The sequence below is a fragment of the Trichosurus vulpecula genome, chromosome 5 (genome assembly GCF_011100635.1).
Source record: "Trichosurus vulpecula isolate mTriVul1 chromosome 5, mTriVul1.pri, whole genome shotgun sequence".
Taxonomy (NCBI): domain Eukaryota; kingdom Metazoa; phylum Chordata; class Mammalia; order Diprotodontia; family Phalangeridae; genus Trichosurus; species Trichosurus vulpecula.
The window spans coordinates 271,535,921-271,555,810 of record NC_050577.1 but is presented as its reverse complement, the minus strand read 5'-3'; the positions used below and the strand labels follow the sequence as shown (position 1 = coordinate 271,555,810).

The 19,890-nt window shown below is 45.3% G+C and overlaps 1 protein-coding gene across 3 annotated transcripts in view; it reads right to left on the bottom strand.

Moving 5' to 3' along the window:
• ITGB7 (integrin subunit beta 7) overlaps positions 1-19,890 on the bottom strand; it is a 20,597-nt gene extending 707 nt beyond the window's left edge. Inside the window, exons 1-15 of one of the 3 annotated variants that reach the window (XM_036761621.1) lie at positions 19,858-19,890; positions 18,252-18,369; positions 17,199-17,408; positions 16,513-16,714; positions 16,176-16,346; positions 14,687-14,928; positions 14,116-14,274; positions 13,358-13,453; positions 13,122-13,211; positions 11,973-12,113; positions 11,488-11,681; positions 1,601-1,824; positions 1,199-1,415; positions 775-983; positions 362-522 (exon numbers count right to left, since the gene is read on the bottom strand). In XM_036761621.1, coding sequence (XP_036617516.1) covers positions 362-522; positions 775-983; positions 1,199-1,415; positions 1,601-1,824; positions 11,488-11,681; positions 11,973-12,113; positions 13,122-13,211; positions 13,358-13,453; positions 14,116-14,274; positions 14,687-14,928; positions 16,176-16,346; positions 16,513-16,714; positions 17,199-17,405 — 2,313 coding nt within the window. In that variant the 5' untranslated portion in view covers positions 17,406-17,408; positions 18,252-18,369; positions 19,858-19,890. Of the gene's footprint in view, positions 1-361; positions 523-774; positions 984-1,198; positions 1,416-1,600; positions 1,825-11,487; positions 11,682-11,972; positions 12,114-13,121; positions 13,212-13,357; positions 13,454-14,115; positions 14,275-14,686; positions 14,929-16,175; positions 16,347-16,512; positions 16,715-17,198; positions 17,409-18,251; positions 18,607-19,857 lie in introns of those variants that run through there. The other 2 variants (XM_036761622.1, XM_036761620.1) reach the window with 2 other exon arrangements.

Sequence of the window (19,890 nt, the reverse complement as noted above, 5' to 3'; positions counted from 1 at the left end):
GGTGTCAGAAACCGGTAAGGGAGGCTGATTGTGCCTTTACCTATCCCCTAGTCCTCAGGTTCCCTTGAAACAGGCTTCACCTTAGGTGCCAACAGAGAACAAAATGGAGTGGAGAGGGATGAGACAGGACCAGGAAAATGACAAAGAGAAGGCACAAGATTAAAGAGCTATGGGATAGGGAACAGAATCATGAAGCCTACAAGAGGGATGTTCTAGGTAAGAGGAATATGAAGCAGGGTGCAGGTAAGGTTGTCTGTGAAGGTGTCCACTCCTGTAGAGGTCTGTGAGTTACAAAGAAGTGATGAGGGATCTGGGGGCAGGAAATATGAAAAGGGTGTCAGGGAGAGCAAGGGTGGCTCACCTGGTTCCAATTGAGCAGCTTCCTTTCCTTTTCAAAGCGACTGTACTCTCTCCGGTCATAGATTTCCACGGTGAGCCGATAGACCAGGACAAGCACCAACCCCACTGCCACAATGCCCCCGGTACAGCCCAGCACAATGGCCTGGGTGTGATCTGATCCTCCTGAAACGTGGAAGAATGTTTACCAAGGGAGCCTGGGGAGGCCTAGAACTTCCCTAGGAGGACTGCCTACCAACCTGTGCCCATGAGTACCTCCTCTACCCGGAACCAGACCCTTAGCTCTGCCTGTCATCTAATACATCCAAGATTCACCACCCCTCCCCAAAATGTCCCTTTGCCCCTTACCACAGCCTTCTTCACCATGTCCCCAAGTCCATCCTCTTCTGTCCCCACAGTACTCCCACCTATACTCACTCTCTTGAGGTCTCACTCTCAGTATAACTCTGCCTTCAGCCTCATTCTCCACCAGAAAGAGGAGCAGCTGGTTGTCCACAGTTCTCTCCTTGCACCAACGATCATCCAGCTGAGGCATCAGGCTCACTGTTATGTTGGCATGGGCACAGGCCAGACTACAGTTGCTGGCCAGCGGCCCTGTCTTGAAAGCCCCACATTCAGCACAGTCCCTGTCGCACCAATGCCAAGAATCACTCACTGACATTCCCCAATAATCCCCCTCCCCAAATACACCCAATTCAATCCAATACACTCTTATTAAGTGCCTGCTCTGTGAGAGGCATCTCATGCAATGCCTTGGGTTTCCCCTTGTATCGCTTGGGTCCCAACTCTTTGGAGCTCCTCCTTCCTGGCTTCCCCAAACCCTAGCACCCACACTCTTCACCTGTGCTTCTCACACGGTGTCTTGCAGCCTGGGCACTGATCACACAGGGCACCATAGTAACCCTCCAGACACTGGCATTGGTTACAGCGACAAGAGCCATGTCCATGACAGACCCCCCCTGGGGTGGCACACTTGCTTGTGTCCTTGCTACATTCACAGGCTTGGCCTGTGTGGTTGGCATCACAGTGACAGACTCCACAGCGGCACTGGCCAAAGCCTATGATGAGACAGGAGAAAAGGAAATGGGCAGAAACTGAGAGTCCTCTCCCCTTATAGGCAAACATCCTTTGATGGAGATCATCTGATTCCCCTGGATGTTCATTTGAGCCGTTCTGCTTACCCGGTGTCTTCTGAGCACCCTCCTAGAGACAGTATTCACCTCCTCAAAACCTTCCCAGGTACCTGCACAGAGGATGCCTTCATGCCGCTCACAGCTGGCATTATCACACTCGCAAAGATCCCCAGAGCTCTGCCCGCTGCAGCTGCACCGTCCACATTGGCACTGACCCCTCCCACTGCAAAGGGGCCCCGTCCCATTGGGCACCCGGCATCCAGACTCCAAATCTGGTGATGACAACTCTGCCTCTGAACATTCACAAAGTCGACCAACACGACCAGGAGCACAACTGTGGGGTGGGAGGAAAGGGGAAGAGAAGTGGGGAGAAAAAAATGTGATGAAGGGACCATCCATCCTCCTCTCTAGACTTGACCCATACTCCTCTCCCTCAGCATCTTCCAGCCCCTGCTATTCTTCCCTCATCTCTGATCAAGGAAGATTTAAAACAAAAATGGGAGAGGGAGGAAACTGATGACATGTATGTGTCAATCCAGATACCAGAGGTATAACATGGTGAGAAGACGATCAGCAGTATCTCAGGGAAATAATATCCAAGAAAAGATCCAATAATAAATCCTATAGTCTCAGATTTCTGCATAAGGTATGGAAAATACTCAAAATGAATTAGATACTGACATGATAAGTTAAATTCAGCTTTATGGATATCACTGAGCTTTGGGGATATGGAACTCAGAACTAGAAAATGGCTCTGTAGGAGTATATTTTGCTCAACTGAAACAATATATTAAAAGCAGCAATAGAGTATTTACAAGATACTCATGAAACAGAAGGGAAAAAAAGGGCAAACCTCCAGATAACTTGGCATGAGACCCAACTATGCCAAATCAGCTAAGAGCATTTATAATATGGCAACAAATAGTTTATGAATAGTTTATGAAATGCACAGAGTACTGAGTTCTAGGGAGGAGCTGAGTGTCCAGTTTGGAGGGAGCACAACATCAGGAGGGCTGGGAAGACAAGTGGGAGCCAGATTATAGAAGGTCTTAAATGGTAAACTGAGGAGATTATTTTATCCTAGAAACGATAGGGGAGCTGCTAAAAGCTTTTGAGAAGGAAGGTGGCCCAGTTCTAACCCGGGACCTGGGAAGATTTCCAAGCAGCTGTATAGATGAGCCTGAGAGAGACCTGGAAGACTGGAATCTGGGAGACCAATGAGGTGACTATTCTGGTAGTTCAGGTGAGAGATGAAGAGGGTATTTGAATTCAGGTCTTCCTGGCTCCAGGACCAGTCCTCTATCCATTTCACCATCTAGCTGCCAAGAATTAAGAGTCAAGACTCCAAGGATACAAACCTGGTTGACTCAGGAAGTTAGTGGCAGGCTTCGCAGAAATAAGGAACTTTAGAAAAGAGAAAATTATGGGGCAGCTAGGTGGCACAGTGAGTAGAGCACAGGCTCTGGAGTCAAATCTGTACCTGGGTTCAAATCCAGCCTCAGACACTTGACACACTCACTAGCTGTGTGACTTTGGGCAAGTCACTTAACCCCAATTGCCCTGCCTTCCTCCCTCCAAGTTAAAAAAAAAAAAAGGAAGATTATGAGTTTTGGACATGTAGAGTTTTGAGATACTTATGGCCCATCCAGAAGGGAAATCTCAGGTAGCTGATAGGGATGACAATAGCTAGTATTTACGGTTAGTAATGTACTTTTCTTATATTATCTCATTTGATCACACATGACTGGAGTTCAGGAGTGACTATAGCTCCTTATAGATGGTGAGGTTCATCATTATCACTATCAGCAACCTTCAAGAAACATTTAATAAATACCTACTATGTGCTAAGTGCTGGGGATACAAAGAAAAGTAAAAATACAGTTCCTGCCTTCAAGGGAGGAGTCTGATGAGGGAGAGACAACATGGAAACATCTACATACATACAAGATATAGATAAATAGATAGATACAGATATAGATAGATGGATAGACAGAGATAGATGGATAGATATAGATAGATGGGTGGATGGATTGAGGGATAGATGAACAGACAGATAAATGGATGGATATAGATAGACACACACACACATATATGTGTATATTTATATATGTAAATACATATATATATATATACACACACACAATGTAAATGGGAGGTAACCTCGGAGGGAAGGTACTATCAGCAGGAAGGGGACCAAGAAAGGCCTCTTGCGGAAATATGAGATTTGCAAAAGATGAGAGAAGTGCTGAAGGAATCCAGGGAAGCCAAGAGGTAGAAGTGAGGAGGGAGAACATTGCAGGCATGAGGGACAGCTGGGGTAAAGGAATTGGAAGACAAAGTGTTGTGTTCCAGGAATAGAAAGAAGGTCAGGGCCATTGGATCATAAAGTACTTAGAAAAGAGTGACAGCAAAGAAACCAAGAGAGTTGGGAAAGGGCCAGGTTGTGAGGGCCTTTAGAAGCCAAACAGAAGATTCTGTATTTGATCCTGAAGTCAATAGGGAGCCATTGGAGTTTACTGAGTCTCGGGTGGAGCAGTGATATGGTCCATTGGCAGCTGAGTGAAGAATGGACTGAAGTGGGAGAAGGCTTGAGACAGGAAGACCATCCAGCAGCCTACTGCAATAGTCCAGGTATGAGGTGATGAGGGCTTACACCAGGGTGGGACATGAGGTATTGTTGGAGGAGAAAAGTAGACAAACATAAGAGATATTGTGGATGTAGAAATGATATTTTGTGACATTAGATATGTGAAGTACAGTGTGAATCTCAGTGAAGTACTGAGATTGTAAACCTAGGTGACTGGGAGGATAGGGGCACCTTTGATTCCAGATGCCCTTTGCATAAGACATTTTTCTGACTGAATCAAGCCCTGGAACACTAGAGTATACTGCTTAAGAAACATGACCACTCAAAAGAAATTGACCTATCAATGTACACAGGAAAAACCAAGTAGATGCATATCATTACCCAGATTATGAAGTATGGTTGGGTAATTGGCAGCCCATTGAGTTACTCCATCAGTACAAATTTCTTTTAAAGGTGCTTCAGATGGACAATGAACTGGCCCAGAACTGACTAGGCAAAGATCCTTTATAGCATCTCATATGTGCGTTCCCCTTCCCTCCATTCACACAATCACCACTGTAGCTCTCATCTGGACTATGGAAATAGCCTTCTAATTGGACTCACTCAGATCTCTCCCTAAAGCACGGGTCTGACCACATCACCCCTCCCTTCATTCAGTCAATTCTAGTGAGTCCTTGTTACCTCCAGAATAAAATATGAACTCCTCTGGCATTTAAAGCTCTTCACACCCCAAGCCTTTCCTACCTTTACCAGGTTTCTTGTACTTTACTCCCCTCGGCCCAGGCGCTCTATGATCCAGACAGGCCTGTTCGCTGCTCCTTACATATGGTACTCCATCTCCTAACTTGGTGCCTTTGCCTTGGCTCTCCCCCATGCCTAGAATTTTCTCTCTCCACTGCTTCCTCATATACAAAATCACTGGCTTCTTTCAAGACATAGCTTAAAAACGAACCAAATTTGAACTCGGATCTTCTTTATTCCAAGCCCGGTAATCTATCCACTGCGCCACCTAGCTGCCCTTGGAGGTAGGTGCTCTTTTTATTTCCATATTACAGTTGAAGAAACTGAGGTAGAGGTGAAATGACTTGCCCAGGGTCACCCAGCCAGTAAGTGTCTGAGGCCACATTTGAACTCAAGTCTTCCTGACTCGAAGCCCAGTGCTCTACCCACTGTGCCACCTAGCTGTTTCAATACAACTTTTAAAAAATGTTTACCGGGTATAGAGCTAAGATGGAGGAGAAGAGTCAGGGACTCACCTGAGATCTCCCCGAGACCCCTCCAAAAAACTTTAAATAATACCTCGAAACAAATACTGGAGTAGCAGAACCCACAAGAGGACGGGGTGAAACAACTTTCCAGCCCAAGACAGCTTAGAATTTCAGCAGGAAAGGTCTGTTGCACTGGGGTGAGCATGCAGGGCAGTCCAGTGTAGGCTGTGGCCTCGCAAACCAGCTGCAGGCTTTGGGATGACAATCACTGGCAGCAGTGGCAGTTTCCAGACCATTCAGGCCACAAATGGTAAAGGGGGGAGGTCAGTGTAATGGTAATTTAAATTTGAAGATCTTTCCCACCTATTAATAGGCCCATGTGAACCGCTTACATCACAGGAAGCCTAAGTCATATGTGGTGGGAGGAGCTTGCTCAATGAGAGGAACTGGAAGGGTGGAGCAGGAAACACTGAGAACAGTTAGAGCTGAGGGAGAGAGCAGATGTGTGCTAGCTGTCCTGTGAGTGTATATTGGTGGCAAGGCCCCAGCACGGGTGGGAATGGTTTTGAGATGGAGTCATTCTCTGCTGTGATAACGTGCATTAATTTCTTTGCTGCTTGGATGGGTTGGACTTACTGGTTTAGGGATCTGGTTCTCTGGTGTCTGAATAAATGGTTTACTTCTACCTTCTATATGGAGAGTCTCTTATATTTTGCAATACAGAACTACATAGTCATAATTACAATTATCATCTATATTGCAATTATTGCTTTGCTAATACAATCAGACAACTGGTCAGAAAGAGATTACAGGGGTCCCTTTGTTGGCATCAGGAGCAAGACTCTGTTGCGTTGCCCATACTTGGATCTGGGTCACAGTCATGGGTTTAAGTCCCAGGGCAAGTGGGAGCACTAGCACATCAGAGGTTATGACCACAGGGGAGCTGGCATCCTAGTCACTGTTCCGAGGCAGAAAAGAGTGCCTGTGGTTGCTCACAGACCAGAGTATAGGCCAGGAGACTAGTAAATATACTCATGCTACCAAGCTCATACTACCTTGGAAAAACTGAAAACTTACAGGTCTCCAGAATTATCTCTGAATACAGTTGCACAAAAAACCTGAAGCTTGGGACAGTGCCCTCTCCATCCTAGAAGCAGAGCCTCACTTTAACACGGAATTAAAAGTCAAGAAATAGGCTGGAAAAATGAGCAAACAGCAGAAAAAGATCCTGACTAAAGAAAGTTACTATGATGACAAGGAAGATCAAAACACAAACTCAGAAGAAGACAATAAAGTCAAAACTGCTACATCCAAAGCTTCAAAGGAAAATATGAATTGGTCTCAGGCCATGAAAGCACTCAAGAAAGATTTTAAAAATCAAGAGAGGTAGAGTAAAAATTGGGAAGAGAAATGAGAGTGATACAAAAAAATCATGAAAAAAAGTCAACAGCTTTGGTAAAGGAGGCACAAAAAATACTGAAGAAAATAACACCTTAAAAAAACAGAATAGGCCAAATGGTAAAAGAAGCACAAAAATCCAATGAAGAGAAGAATTCCATGAAAAGAGAATTGGCCAAATGGAAAAAGATGTACAAAAATTCACTGAAAAAAGAATTCCTTAAAAAGTAGAATTGACCAAATGGAAAAGGAGGTACAAAAGCTTACTGAAGAAAATAATTCCTTAAAAATTAGAATTTGCAAAGTGAAAGCTAATGACTTTATGAGAAATCAAGAAACAATAAAACAAAATCAAAAGAATGAAAAAATAGAAGAAAATGTGGAATATCTCACTGGAAAAATACCTAACCTGGAAAATAGGTCCAGGAGAAATAATTTCAGAATTACTGGAAAAAAAGAGCTTACACATCATCTTTCAAGAAATTATCAAGGAAAACTGCCCTGATATTCTAAAACTCAAGAGTAAAATAGAAATTGAAAGAATCCACCAATCACCTCTTGAAAGAGATCCCAAAATGAAAACTTCCAGGAACATTATAACCAAATTCCAGAGTTCCCAGGTCAAGGAGAAAATATTGCAAACAGCCAAAAAGAAACAATTCAAATATCATGGAGCCACAGTTAGGATAACACAAGATTTAGTAGTTTCTATAGTGAAGGATTGGAGGGCTTTAGAATATGATGTTCCAGAGGGCAAAAAAGCTAGGATTACAAACAAAATTGAGCATGCTCCTTCAGGGGGAAAATGGCACATTCAATAAAATAGAGGACTTTCAAGCATTCCTGATGACAAGACCAGAGCTAAATAGAAAATCTGACTTTCATATACAAGACTCAGAAGAAGCATAAAAACGTGAATAGGAAAGAAAAATCATATGGGAGTCAGTAAGGTTAAACTGTTTACATTCCTGTATGGGAAAATGATAAAAACTTTCTCATTATTAGGGCAGTTAGAAGGAGTGTACATAGACAGAGGGCACGAGTGTGAGTTGAATGTAATGGGATAATTATCATAAAAAATAAAATTAAAGAGGAGACACTCGGAGAAGGAGAGAAGGAGAGGTAGAATGGGGTAAATTATCTGATATATAAGAGTCTTGAAAGAGCTTTTACAGTTGAGGGGAAGATGGTGGAGGTGTGGGGGAGCTTGTGAACCTTACTCTCATTGGAATGGCTCAAAGAGGGAATAATATGGTGTTCCTAAAGTCTGGACACATAGGCAAAAATGCATATTTTCAAGAAATGAGATGAATGAAATTTTCAACAATATTTTATTTAATTGGAATATTAACAAATAACATCATCAGTATGATTTCCATCACTTGTGATGCGCTTTGCAAGATTCACATGAACTCGATGCAATAACGCCACATTGCTGTCAATTGCCTATGCGTCCAGACTTTAGGAACACCCTGGCTCTATCTTATCATACGGGAAATTAAGAGGGAAAGGGAATAAGATAAAAGAGAAGCAGGGCTGGTAGAAGGGAGGGTGGACTAGGGGAGGTAAAACTCGAAAGCAAAACACTTTTGAGAATGGATAGGGTGAATGGAGAGAGAGAGAGGAGGATAACAAGGGGAAAACTGAATGGAAGGGAATACATAGTAATCATAATTATGAAAAAAAATTTTACAGCAGGTTTCCCTAGTAAAGACCTAATTTCTAAAATAAATAGAGAACTGAGTCAGTTTTATGGAAACAAGGGCCATTCCTCAATTGATAAATGGTCAAAGGATATGAACAGGCAGTTTTCAGATAAAGTAGTCAAAGCAATCTATAGTCACATGAAAAAAATGCTCTACATCACCACTGATTAGAGAAAGGCAAATTAAAACAACTCTGAGCTACCACCCGACACCTATCAGATTGGCTAATATGACAAAAAGGAAAATGACAAATGTTGGAGGGGATTTGGGAAAATTGAGACACTAATGTATTGTTGATGAAGTGGTACACTGATTCAATCATTCTGTAGAGCAATTTGGAACTATTCCCAAAGGGCCATAAACCATGTACACCCTTTGACCAAGCAATATTGCTACTAAATCTGTATCCCAAAGAGATCATAAAAAGGGAAAAGGACCCACATGTACAAAAATATTTATAGCAGCTCTTTTTCTGGTGGCAAAGATTTGAAAATTGAGGGGATGCCTCAAGGGCTTTACAAATTGTGGTATATAAATGTAATGGAATACAACTGTGCTATAAGAAATGATGAGCCAGATGCTCTAAAAAACAAAAACAAAAACATGGAAAGACTTACTTGAACTGATGCTGAGTGAAGTGAGCAGAACCAGAACATTGTACACAGTAACAGCAACACTGTGCAATGATCAACTATGATAGACTTAGACCACAGACTTAGACTGGGGTGGGAAACGTGGCCCCAAGGCCACATGTGGCCTTCTAGGTCCTCAAGTTTGCGCCCTTTGACTGAATACAAACTTCATAGAGCAAATCCCCTTAATAAAAGTATCTGTTCCGTAAAACTTGGACTCAGTCAAAAGGCCAAATTCAAGGACCTAGAAGGCCACAGGTGGCCTCGAGGCTGCAGGTTCCCCACCCCTGACTTAGACAATTTCAAAAGACCCATCATGGCAAATGCTATTCCACATCCAGAGAAAGAAGTATGGAGTCTGAATGCAGATCGAAGAATACTATTTTCACTTTTTTTGTTTTTTGTTTCTCATGGTTTTCCCCTTTTGTTCTGATTCTTCTTTCACAACATGACTAATGTGGAAATACGTTTAACATGATTGTACATGTATAACCTATATCAGATTGTTTACTGTCTTTGGAACTCAAAATCTTATAAAACCATCCTTACATGTAATTGGAAAAAAATAAAACACTATTAAGTGGGGGGTGGGGGGAACGATGAGCAGGATGCTCTCGTAAAAACCTGAAAAGACTTACATGAACTGGAGCAAAGTGAAATGAACAGAACCAGGAAAACATCGTATATAGTAACAGTATACAGTACAGTATACTGTAAGATGATCAACTGTAAATGACAGCTATTCTCAGCAATACAATGATCCAAGACAATGCTGAAAGACTTATGAGGAAAAGTGCTGTCCATCTCCAGAGAAAGAACTGATTGCATCTGAATGTAGATCAAAGCATACTTTTTCTTTACTTTCTTTATTTTTCTTGGGGGTTTTTTGGCTGTGATTTCTTTCACAACATGACTAACATGGAAATATGTTTTGCATGACCGCACACATCTAACCTATATCAAATTACTTACCCTCTCAGTGAGCAAGTGAGGGGAAGGAGAGAAGGGAGAGAATCTGGAACTCAAAAAGATTTTTAAATGAATGTTAAAAATTGTTTTTGCATGTAATTGGGGGAAAAAATAAAATAAAATATTTTTAAATGTTTACAGATAACAGGAAGTTCAAATGAATAGTTAATAGATGAGAAGATAGAGTCAGGCTCCAAAAAAACAAATATGTTGACAGGCTAGAACAGACTGATTCTATTAAGAAAGAATACAATAGGTATTAATGTAAAGTCCTACATTTGGGTTCAAAAAATCAATTGCATGGATACAGGATAAGGGAAACAGAGCTAGACAATATGAAACATGTGAAAAAGATCTGAAGGTTTTAGCAGACGGCAAGCTCGATATGCATCAAGAGCATGACAAGGCCACCTACATTCTAGGCTGCGTCAAAAAAAAAAGCACAGAATGGGGTAGGTGTACTATGACCTGGTTGGACCACATCTGGCAGTTGGTGACCACTCATATTTACCTAGCCCTTAAAGCTTATTTGACATTATCCCCACTGCATGGATGAGAAAACAGAGGTTCGAGGAAGTTAAGGGAGTTGCCTTCAGTCACACTGCTAGGCAGTCGTAGAGTTGAGACTCATACTCTGATTCCAAATCCAGGACTCTCTACCCAACACCATACTGTGTTCAATGTGGCCACTACCTTCCGGGAAGAACTTCCGTAAAGTAGAGAACAACCAGATTGTTAAGGGGACCAAAACCCAGAAAAGGACTGGTTAAAGGAACCAGGCATGAAGAGGAGAGGATTTGGGGGCATGCAACCAATACTTGACACCAGATACCAGAATTAGGAGCAATGGATAGACATAACAGAAAGGAAGATTTTGGTTCAAATTGAAACTCAAGAGCTTTATAATACTTCAAGAGCTACCCCCAAAATAGTACAAGCTGTCTTAGGAAGCAGTGAGTTTTCCAACATTGGTCAGAGATGTTATAAAATGGATGGATTCCTGTTTGGGTACAGACTGAACAAGGCAACGTCTGAGTTCTCTTCCAATTCTGAGATTCTCCGATTTTCATTGGTGCCCTCCCGCCCCTCCTCAGACTTAGACCCTGCTTCCCACACCTCAGGGTTTCTCTAGTTTCTATTCTTCTCCCCTCAGTGTTCCCTCAGGCCCAATCCCTCTGCTCTCAGTGCTCCCCAGCCCCTTCCCCTCTTCTATTGCCTTCTATTGCCCAACCCCTACAAAAAAGGAATAATAGTGAACTAAGACCCTGGTAGTCTCAGAATATGTGAAGGATATAGAAGGCTTCCCCATGGTAGGTCAGGAAGGGAATCCTGGAATGCTGAGGGTGTCAAGGGATAGGATTTAGGGTGAACCATGGGCTATCTGTGAAAAAGGAGCTCCTGAATGAGTGTGGGAGAAAAGTCAGGGCAGGGGTAGTTCTAAGACAGCATGGATGGCTTGCTGTAAGGGAGCACTAGAGGGGAAGAGGAACCCCTCACCTGCAGACTCCACACTGGAGGTCACCTTGGCCATGGCTGCAGTGGAAGGCTTGTAACTGCACATCACTGCAGTTACAGTCACACAAGGTATGCAGCTCCAAGCTCAGCTCCTCAGAAAACCCAAGAGCCCGAAGTTTCAGGAGATGGGGCCCAGGGAGGCAGCTGGTAGCACGGATCTTAACCCAGAAATTCACCTGGTAGGAGAAGGCAGGGTCAGAACACACAAGATCTACACTCATAACCCAGAAAACTCAGTGGGAGGGGAGAGCATGGGGGTCAGGGTGTACACACACACACACACACATACACACAGATAGATATCCAGTCTCCAAACTTCTCATTCTAAGGGCATAAGAATTCAGTAATGCCCCCCCCCATTGCAAGGTCTAGAGTCCCTCCCTGCTCCTCTCTTTTCCCTCTATTCCCAACAGCGTCCTTTATCTCTTCCCACCTCATTCTATTTCCCACCCCTGCTCCTGTCTCACCGTTTGGTTAATTCGGACGTGGCTACACTGGCCTTTATCTCCTGTGTCTTTGATCTCAGAATCATCACACTGAGACTCATAGGAAATGTGGATCCCAGCAGGAGGTTGTGAGTGCTCCAGAGTCACGGTGGAAGACAGATTCTGAGGGTTGAGAATCACAATGTGGGGATGAACCTCTCCCTCCTCCCTTAACCCGCTCCCCACACAAAACTCCCACTTGTCCAACAGCCAGTTCCCCGCCTCTTTACCCATCCTATGGACCCCTTTTTACTCGACACAAGAAAATAAGAATTTACTAAGGTCCCATGCTGGGCCCTCTCAGTTCTATGCAACAAGAGAATTTTAAGACAATGTCCCTACCCTCAAAAGACTTGAGAAATAGGACAGTGTTACTCAAAGATCCGTGGTCTAGGAGTCAGGAGACCTGCATTCCACCCCTAGTTCACTATGTGAGCTTGGACAAATCACAACCCCTGGACCTCAGCTTCCCCATCTGCAAAATGAGGGGGTTGGGTTGGAAATCAGGGGTTTTCTACAACCCACAGCCCAGCTGCTGCCTGTTTTTGTACCACCCACAAGCTAAGAATAATTTTTTATATTTTTAAATGGTTTTTTTTCTATTTAAACATGTAAAGACCATTCTTAGCTCGTGGGGCACCAAAACAGGCTGTGGGTTGGCCCTATAGTGGTAGTTTGCTGACCCTTGGACTAGAAGATGATCTCAAAGAGGTTCCTTCTGGCTCTAACATCCTATGAGTCTAGTCGAGGACAGAAGCAACACGTAATTGAAATACTAAGAGATATAGGCAAATCAAATTAGATCTGCCCTATTGAACTGTAAGTTGTTAGAGATTAAGGACTGTATCTTATGTATATGTAAACATCTCGTGTATAATAGGGACGAAGGAATAGATGAAAGAATGAAGTGAGGGATTATGGTTCAAATATGGTTCAAATCAAAGCTGATTGCTAAGGTATAAGAATTTAAGAAAAGATGTCTTCCTCTTTGTTTTGGCCACCCCACCAAGCAGCCCAGTCCTTCCTTAAGACCTTTGAATGGTCCCCTTCTCCACCCCCACCCCCATTCATCTCCTTTGCCCATCCAGTCCCTGTGCTCTTCTCCCCTCCCCTACCTGGTTCCAGCCTTACATTATATGCATCCATGATGAGCTGCACTACATTACTGGAGTCCTCACTCAGCTCCCCCACAGCTGACTTGGGGATCAGCTTACTCAGCTCCTAAGGAATCACAGAGATCATTAGAGAGGTTCCAAGGGGGAGGAAAAAGGAATCGAGATGGCAGAAGTTGAGGAGAGTGGAAGAAAGGTAGAGGAAGTGAAGGGGACTGGGGAGACACAATGGTCTGGGATCCAGAAAAGTCTCACCTGGTAGATTGGCAATGCAGGACTAGTAACAGCAAAGATGGGCTGGATATTGGCAGCAGATAAAACATGGGCTACTTGACCCACAGAAGGGTAGTCCTGAGAAACAGGAGGATAGAATAATTATTTTACGTACATATTTGTGTCTAATGGGAATCATAGGGAGGGGAAAGGGGAGAGGGAAGAAAAAAAGAAAAAAATTTGCATGATAACTTTATTATATATTTATTATATATTATATATTTAAAAGGGAAAGCAAGTTGTACATAATAGATCTGCAGTTTCATATGCAATCATCTTTTTTATTATACTATATTATGGAAATGCTTGTTTTATTCCATAAATTAAAAATAAATAAACACATGTAATGTGCTTTGCAAAACTTAAAAAAAGAAAGAAACAGAGAGGGACCAGGTCATTTCTGTAAACCCACAGGTAGAGCCACAGTCACCTGTGTTTTGGGTATCCTGGACTCCTTTGGCAGTGTCTAGTGAAACCTATGAATCCCTTCTCAGAAAAATGTTTTTAAATTTATAAAATAAAATACATAGGATTTTAAAGGAAACCAGTTCTATTGAAATACAGTGATCAACAATTTTTTTTAATTCGAGCACCCCAGATGAAGACCCTCTGCTCTAAGGGGTGTCCTGTGGCTAGGCAGCTCCAGGGGGCAGAGAGGCAGGACCTGGCTGAAAGAAAGACAGCTGTTGTAGCTGGGAAAGGAGGCAGAGCTTAAGGCACCAAGGGAGAGAGGCTCTCACAAAATCTTGACTTCGGCTGTAGAAACCCTTAGCATCCAGGTGACAGTGTCCATCACTGGGCATGAAGATGCCACCCAATTTCCCATCCCCTGCGGTGTGAAATGTGTCATCTGACGTAAACACCAGCAGCCGGGATACATTTCTCCAGCCAATCTGCTCCTGGGGTATTGATGAGGTAAAGGGGAAATATATCAGTGACTTGAAACCTCCTACCACCACAGCCACCTATCTGGCAGGCAGTAGCAACAATCAGACTCAGAGATCAATTTATCTACAGCTCTGCCTTTGTGTTTTTCTTTTTCCCTCCAAACCCTCTCTACCCTTTATTTGTGAAATTCTGTACTATTCATACCCCTTTGCTCCCCAGTCCCCCATTCTCCTAGCCTCTCTATTCTTGTCCTCCAGGCCTCCTGCTGGTGGTTTAGAGCTCTCTCCTTTGTCTTTCAGGACCCACCCTCCCAAATCCTAGCTTCCAGCATTCTTGCCCCCCCACCAATCCCCAGCCTACCCTCTTTGTCCCCCTGTCAATACACACACACACACACACACACACACACACACACACACACACCTGGCAGAGGGCTATCTGCAAGATGGCATCAAAACCCCCTTCAGGTGAGTCTAGGTTGCCTGACACATTCTGTTGCTCAACCATATGCTCAAAGGCAGAGGCATTATCAGTGAGGGGCAGCACATGTCTGAAACTGAAGGGTGGCTGGCATTTTTCTAGTCGTGTGGGGCATGGATGTTGAAGCTTGGAGGGCACCGTGCTCACAAAGGGCAACACCGTCTTGTCCACAAAGGAACCAAAGCCTGGAATGGTGAGAAGAAAACGATGTCTAGGAAATGGAGGGGAGAGGAGAACCAAGAGACAGAATGGGCAGTTGCACTCCTAGGAACAGGGGACTCAGACTTGTCATAAGGGTATGTGAGGCAAATTTTAGTTGAAACATGCAGAACCACAGAATCTCGATACTGAAAAGGGTTTGTCAATGTGTTGGGGACAATTGACTGTACCTGAATAGCCCTTACATCAGGCATAAAACTGTCTTTACAAGCTATTGTCTAACTTCTACCTCCTACTTTTTTTGGAGGCGAGGAGGCAATCAGGATTAAGTGACTTGCCCAGGGTCACATGACTATTAAGTATCTAAGGCTGGATTTGAACTCAGATCCTCCCGACTCCAGGGCTGGTGCTCTATCTAGCATACCACCTAGCACTGGAGGAGAAAGTAAGGCTGGTGACCTTGCACAGCCCTTCCTCACTCAAATCAAAGTCAACTGCAAGTCACATCATCATCTCCCTGATTCCAAACACAACGACAACAACATAGCTTCCAGGAAAGGGAGTCCACTTATCTCCTGAGGCAGGCTATTCCACTTTGGGACAATTATAATTGTTAAGAACTTTCCCCCTTAAATCAGGCATAAAACGGTCTTTACAATACCCATCCAGGACAAATCTCTCCCACTTTTAGCTCTTCACATATGGTGGATACATTCAGGGAGCAACAAACATTGGGAAATAGAATTAAAGAGAAGAGTCTGTAGCGTAGGCTTTGGGATAGAAAGAATCAAATAGTTAACTGGCAGTTCCCAAAGGGGTGGGAAGTGATTAGAAGGTTGTAAAGACCAGAAATTCATGACGGTTGAGGAATAAGCAGGGTTGAGGAAAGGGGAAAGATAATACGGGATATAGGTCTAGGTAGAAGAAGGCGGGCCAGGGAAAGGGAGGTTGGGGATTGAGGTTGTTCAAAGGATAGGAAGGGGACTAGGGGTCTGAATGTGGAGCTCAGGCTAGGGCTGAGGGGGAAGGTCGGGGTGAGTACTGTACAAAGCTACCTACAAATCCTGGGCCCCAACCTTGGTGGTAAGCTGGGATGTTCGGGGAGAGAGCCCAAATCTTTACAACTCGCGTCCAGGTATAGATAGCCTCTTGTGTATGTGGTAAAGGGGAGGGTCTTCAGAGATAGAAAGTAGCCCCAGGGGTTGGAGACCTGTCCTGGCTTAGGGCATAGACTGGGGTGTACAGAGATTGTGCAGAGGTGTACTGAACTCACCAATACGAACCGAGCGGGTGACCCCCCGCAGCTGGACCAGGAGCGCGTGCCCCAGCTGGCGCACTCGCTCCAGGTCGTCTTTCATTGAGTAGCTCAGGTCCATGAGGTAGTACAGGTCCACCGGGTAGCCCTCGACTCGACGGAAGCGGACGCGGAGCCGTTGTGTCTCGCCTGTGGGTGGGGTCCCAGGCGGACCGGGGGACAGTCATCATCCCTTCCAAGTGCTCGCGGGCCAAAATTCCCAGCCCAGCTCTGGAGTGCTCAGGGTCCCTTCTACTGCCCTCCCGCCTCCCCACGCCCCTAGCCCATTCCATCCTTCCTTCGGCCCCAGGCTCACCCCGCCGCAGCTTAACGAGAACCCTTTGCGGAGCCAGCTGCGTGACGCCTTCGCCCTGTGCGCCCTGGCTGAGGGGCTCATCTTGTAGCACCTCCTGCCGTCCTCGGGGCTCCTCCAGCTCCTCCAACGGGCAGCCCCGGGCCAGCAGCTCCTCTCGTCGGGCGCACCGCCTCCCCTCCGCCTCTCCCACGGCGGTGAAGTTCTGCGGGGCGGGAGGAGGCCTGTCAGGGATCCACATGCTTCCCACCCTGACTCGGCTCCGACCCGGCATCCCCGGCATCCCCCATTCTTCGAGAATCCTTAGCTGCACTCTCTCCCTGGCCTGACTTTGCAGCTTCCTCCCCCAGCTTCTCAATACAAGCGTTGGCCTCCCCTCCCCATCTTATGGCCCCTTCCCTGCCCGGCGGAGCTTCCCAACCACCGCCCGGAGTCCAGGCCCTCTAACTTCCTGTAGAGAATATAGGGTGACACGCAAAAAGGAAAGAGGGCCCTCGCTGCCACCCACAGCACCCACCACACACACACACAAACACTCTCTCTCTCTCTCTCTCTCTCTCTCTCTCTCTCTCTCTCTCTCTCTCTCACACACACACACACACACACACACACACACACACTTTCACACAGCCAGTTGCCCCATATACAGACCCAGACACATCCAATCAGAGCCCCAAATGCCCCCTCACCAGTTGCTTGCACCATGCACAGCTGTAGTGGGAACGGATGCATTCCCTACAGGAGGAGACTGATTGACAGGACCCAGAAGGTGACAGATCAGTATCTTCTTCTTCTAGGGTCTCATCTGCAGATAGGATCCTGGCATCTGGCTCCCTCTGGCCTCTGCCCAAAGCCAGCAGGAGCCCTAGGGATATTGCAAAAGCTCCAGCTCTCATAGCCTACAACGAAGGTGCTCAGTGGGTCAACTTTTTCCCATCAGTCTTTAAGCTTAGCCTGTGGTCTCCCATCCAAACCCCACCCCATCTCCTTATCTCCACACCCCAGAGTTTCACTTCCCCCTATGCTTTAAGATTTGGAGGGGGAGTAGGTCAGAGACACACAGAGAGGACAGATCCGCCTCAGGCTCCTGAGGGAGAGAGGAACCAGGACCTCAACTCAAGACTTCAATAAAGTCAGAACAGATGAATTTTCCACCTTCAGAAAATCGAAAGAATTGAAAGTCAGATCTGCATTCAAGAAGGGAGTGTGCTATAACAGAAAGGGCAGTAGATCCAGAGTCCAAAGAGCTGGGTTCGGAGTCAGCTACACTGTGAGAAATTACGCAAATTATTGGCTCCTCTGGACTTCACTTGCCTCATTGTAAATCAATTGATAAGTCAAACATTTATTAAGCACCCATCCCGTGTGCAGAGCCCCCAGGAACTAAAAAATCACCTATTTCCAAACCAAGCTGCTTACTTGTAGAAAATGAGAGGCTGGGGTTAGATCATCTGAACCATTCCTTTCCAGCTGTGATATTCAGGGATTCGAGGGATAATCAAAGACATGCAGGTATTGAGATGGAAGAAGAGAAGGCTAAGGGGAGCAGCAGGGAAGGCAGACAGGAGGGACTGGGAAGAATGGGGTATATGGAAGAAACAAAGAAACAAAGAGAAGGGAACACTCCTGGGGAGAATCAAGGTTAGACTTTCTAAAGATCTGGGGTGGAAGAAGGAAAAGGTTAGTTAGAGTCAGTAGGAAGATACTCTCTTCTACCCCAGAGGTTTTAAGGGTTATCTGACCTGAAGGCAAGATTGTAGCCGATATGACTTCTGCAAGGCCAGGTGGATTCTTTTTGCTGTACAAATGCAGACAAGGTATCTGTGCACACTTCTTCCAAGGGTAATTGCAGGCCCAGAGCTAAGTGAGCCCAGGAGTATGAGGAAGTGGTGAAAAGAGATGCAGGGGGATAGAGTTGTTGCCCTTTTCCTCTCCATCCCCCCCAACCTCTAGATTCTGTCAATGTACTGAATCTGTACCACCACCACCACCCCCTTTTACTAGGTATACCCTTCAGGGAGCCTAGTGTTTAGCTTCAGCCTAACCTCAATTCTATGTGGTTAATGTATGTCTTTGTGGGGGGAGAAATGATAGTACCTTTCCTGGCTCTGACTCATTTCCTACAAAGCTCAGGGCCTCCACCCTTCTAGAACCCCTAGCCCCGGGGGGTGGGGGGCAAACTCAAAAACACAGTCTATAATTCTCACCCAGCCCTTTACTCTTATCCCCTTTGAGGGGGTCATGGTCTTCCCACTTCGCTCCATCCCCCAATTCCTCTTCCACCCAACTCTGCCCTTCATCTCCCGGTTTTTCCCTCAACTCTCTCTCCTTTTACTCCATTACCTTTTCCCATTTTTACTGCTTCTCTCTCTGTTAACAATGATCTCACCCCCCCACCAACCCCCTTCTTCCTTTGCCCCTTCTGCTGCTCCCTCCTCTTTGTCTTTCCTCATAATCCTAACTCCCATCATCAAAGTCCAAGCTTGGTCTTTCCTCCATGATCCTAATTGGCTCCATCCATTTCTCTCTTTACTATTTCCTCTTTCTTCCATTTGCTTTCTCTTCCCATTTGAGTGTCCTTCAGTCTTCTTTTCGTTCCCCTCTAGTCTCTTTCCATTTTTCTGATCTGTTGGTCCTAACTCCTGGGCCTTAAATCATATGTACCCTAAAGTACACAATCCTCTTGTAATTTCCTTCTTTCCCACACTGGTAGGGAAACAAAACCTAGAACACAGATGCCCTCATCCCAAGTTACCTTCCTGCTTTGATCCTGACCCCTCTGTTCACAATCATAGTGTAGAGGGACACTAGGAGAAGATGGGACTAATGCCTGTTGGTCACCTAAGCCTGTTTAACCTCTTTTCCCTAGAGAACATTGGCTCATTTGGGAGTCTGAGGTGGGAGAGTTAAACAGGTTTTAGAAACAAGAGGTAGTGAGTTGGGACCCAGGGAGGAAGGAAAATTGCAATTAACTTTGGGATGCTAAAGAAGTCCCTCCCTTCTTTATCTCTCTTCTCTCCCCCCTGCTCCTCCCCCCAACCAGTCCCCTGCCCAGAAAAATGAAATCAGAAAGGAAAGTGTGCATAGAGTTATGGCTCAGGGCTTAAGCAGCCTCTCAGGAGCAGGACAGCCATCTTAAAACCTAGGCAAGACTCTGGAATCCAGAGTTCCCTTCCCTCACTCCTTTCTAGCCATGGGAGTCAGAAGTGCTCATGCTGTGGAGTCTGTGGACCTAGGGGTCCAGCCTCACTGGTTCAGAAACTTCCCCTTTCCCTTAGAAGGTGTGGAGGACAGAGCCTGAACTTGGAGGGAATTCCAGGTAGAGAAATTGGGTTCTCCAGTACTCACAGGTGCAGAGCTCTTTCTCTTGCTGTATCCGCC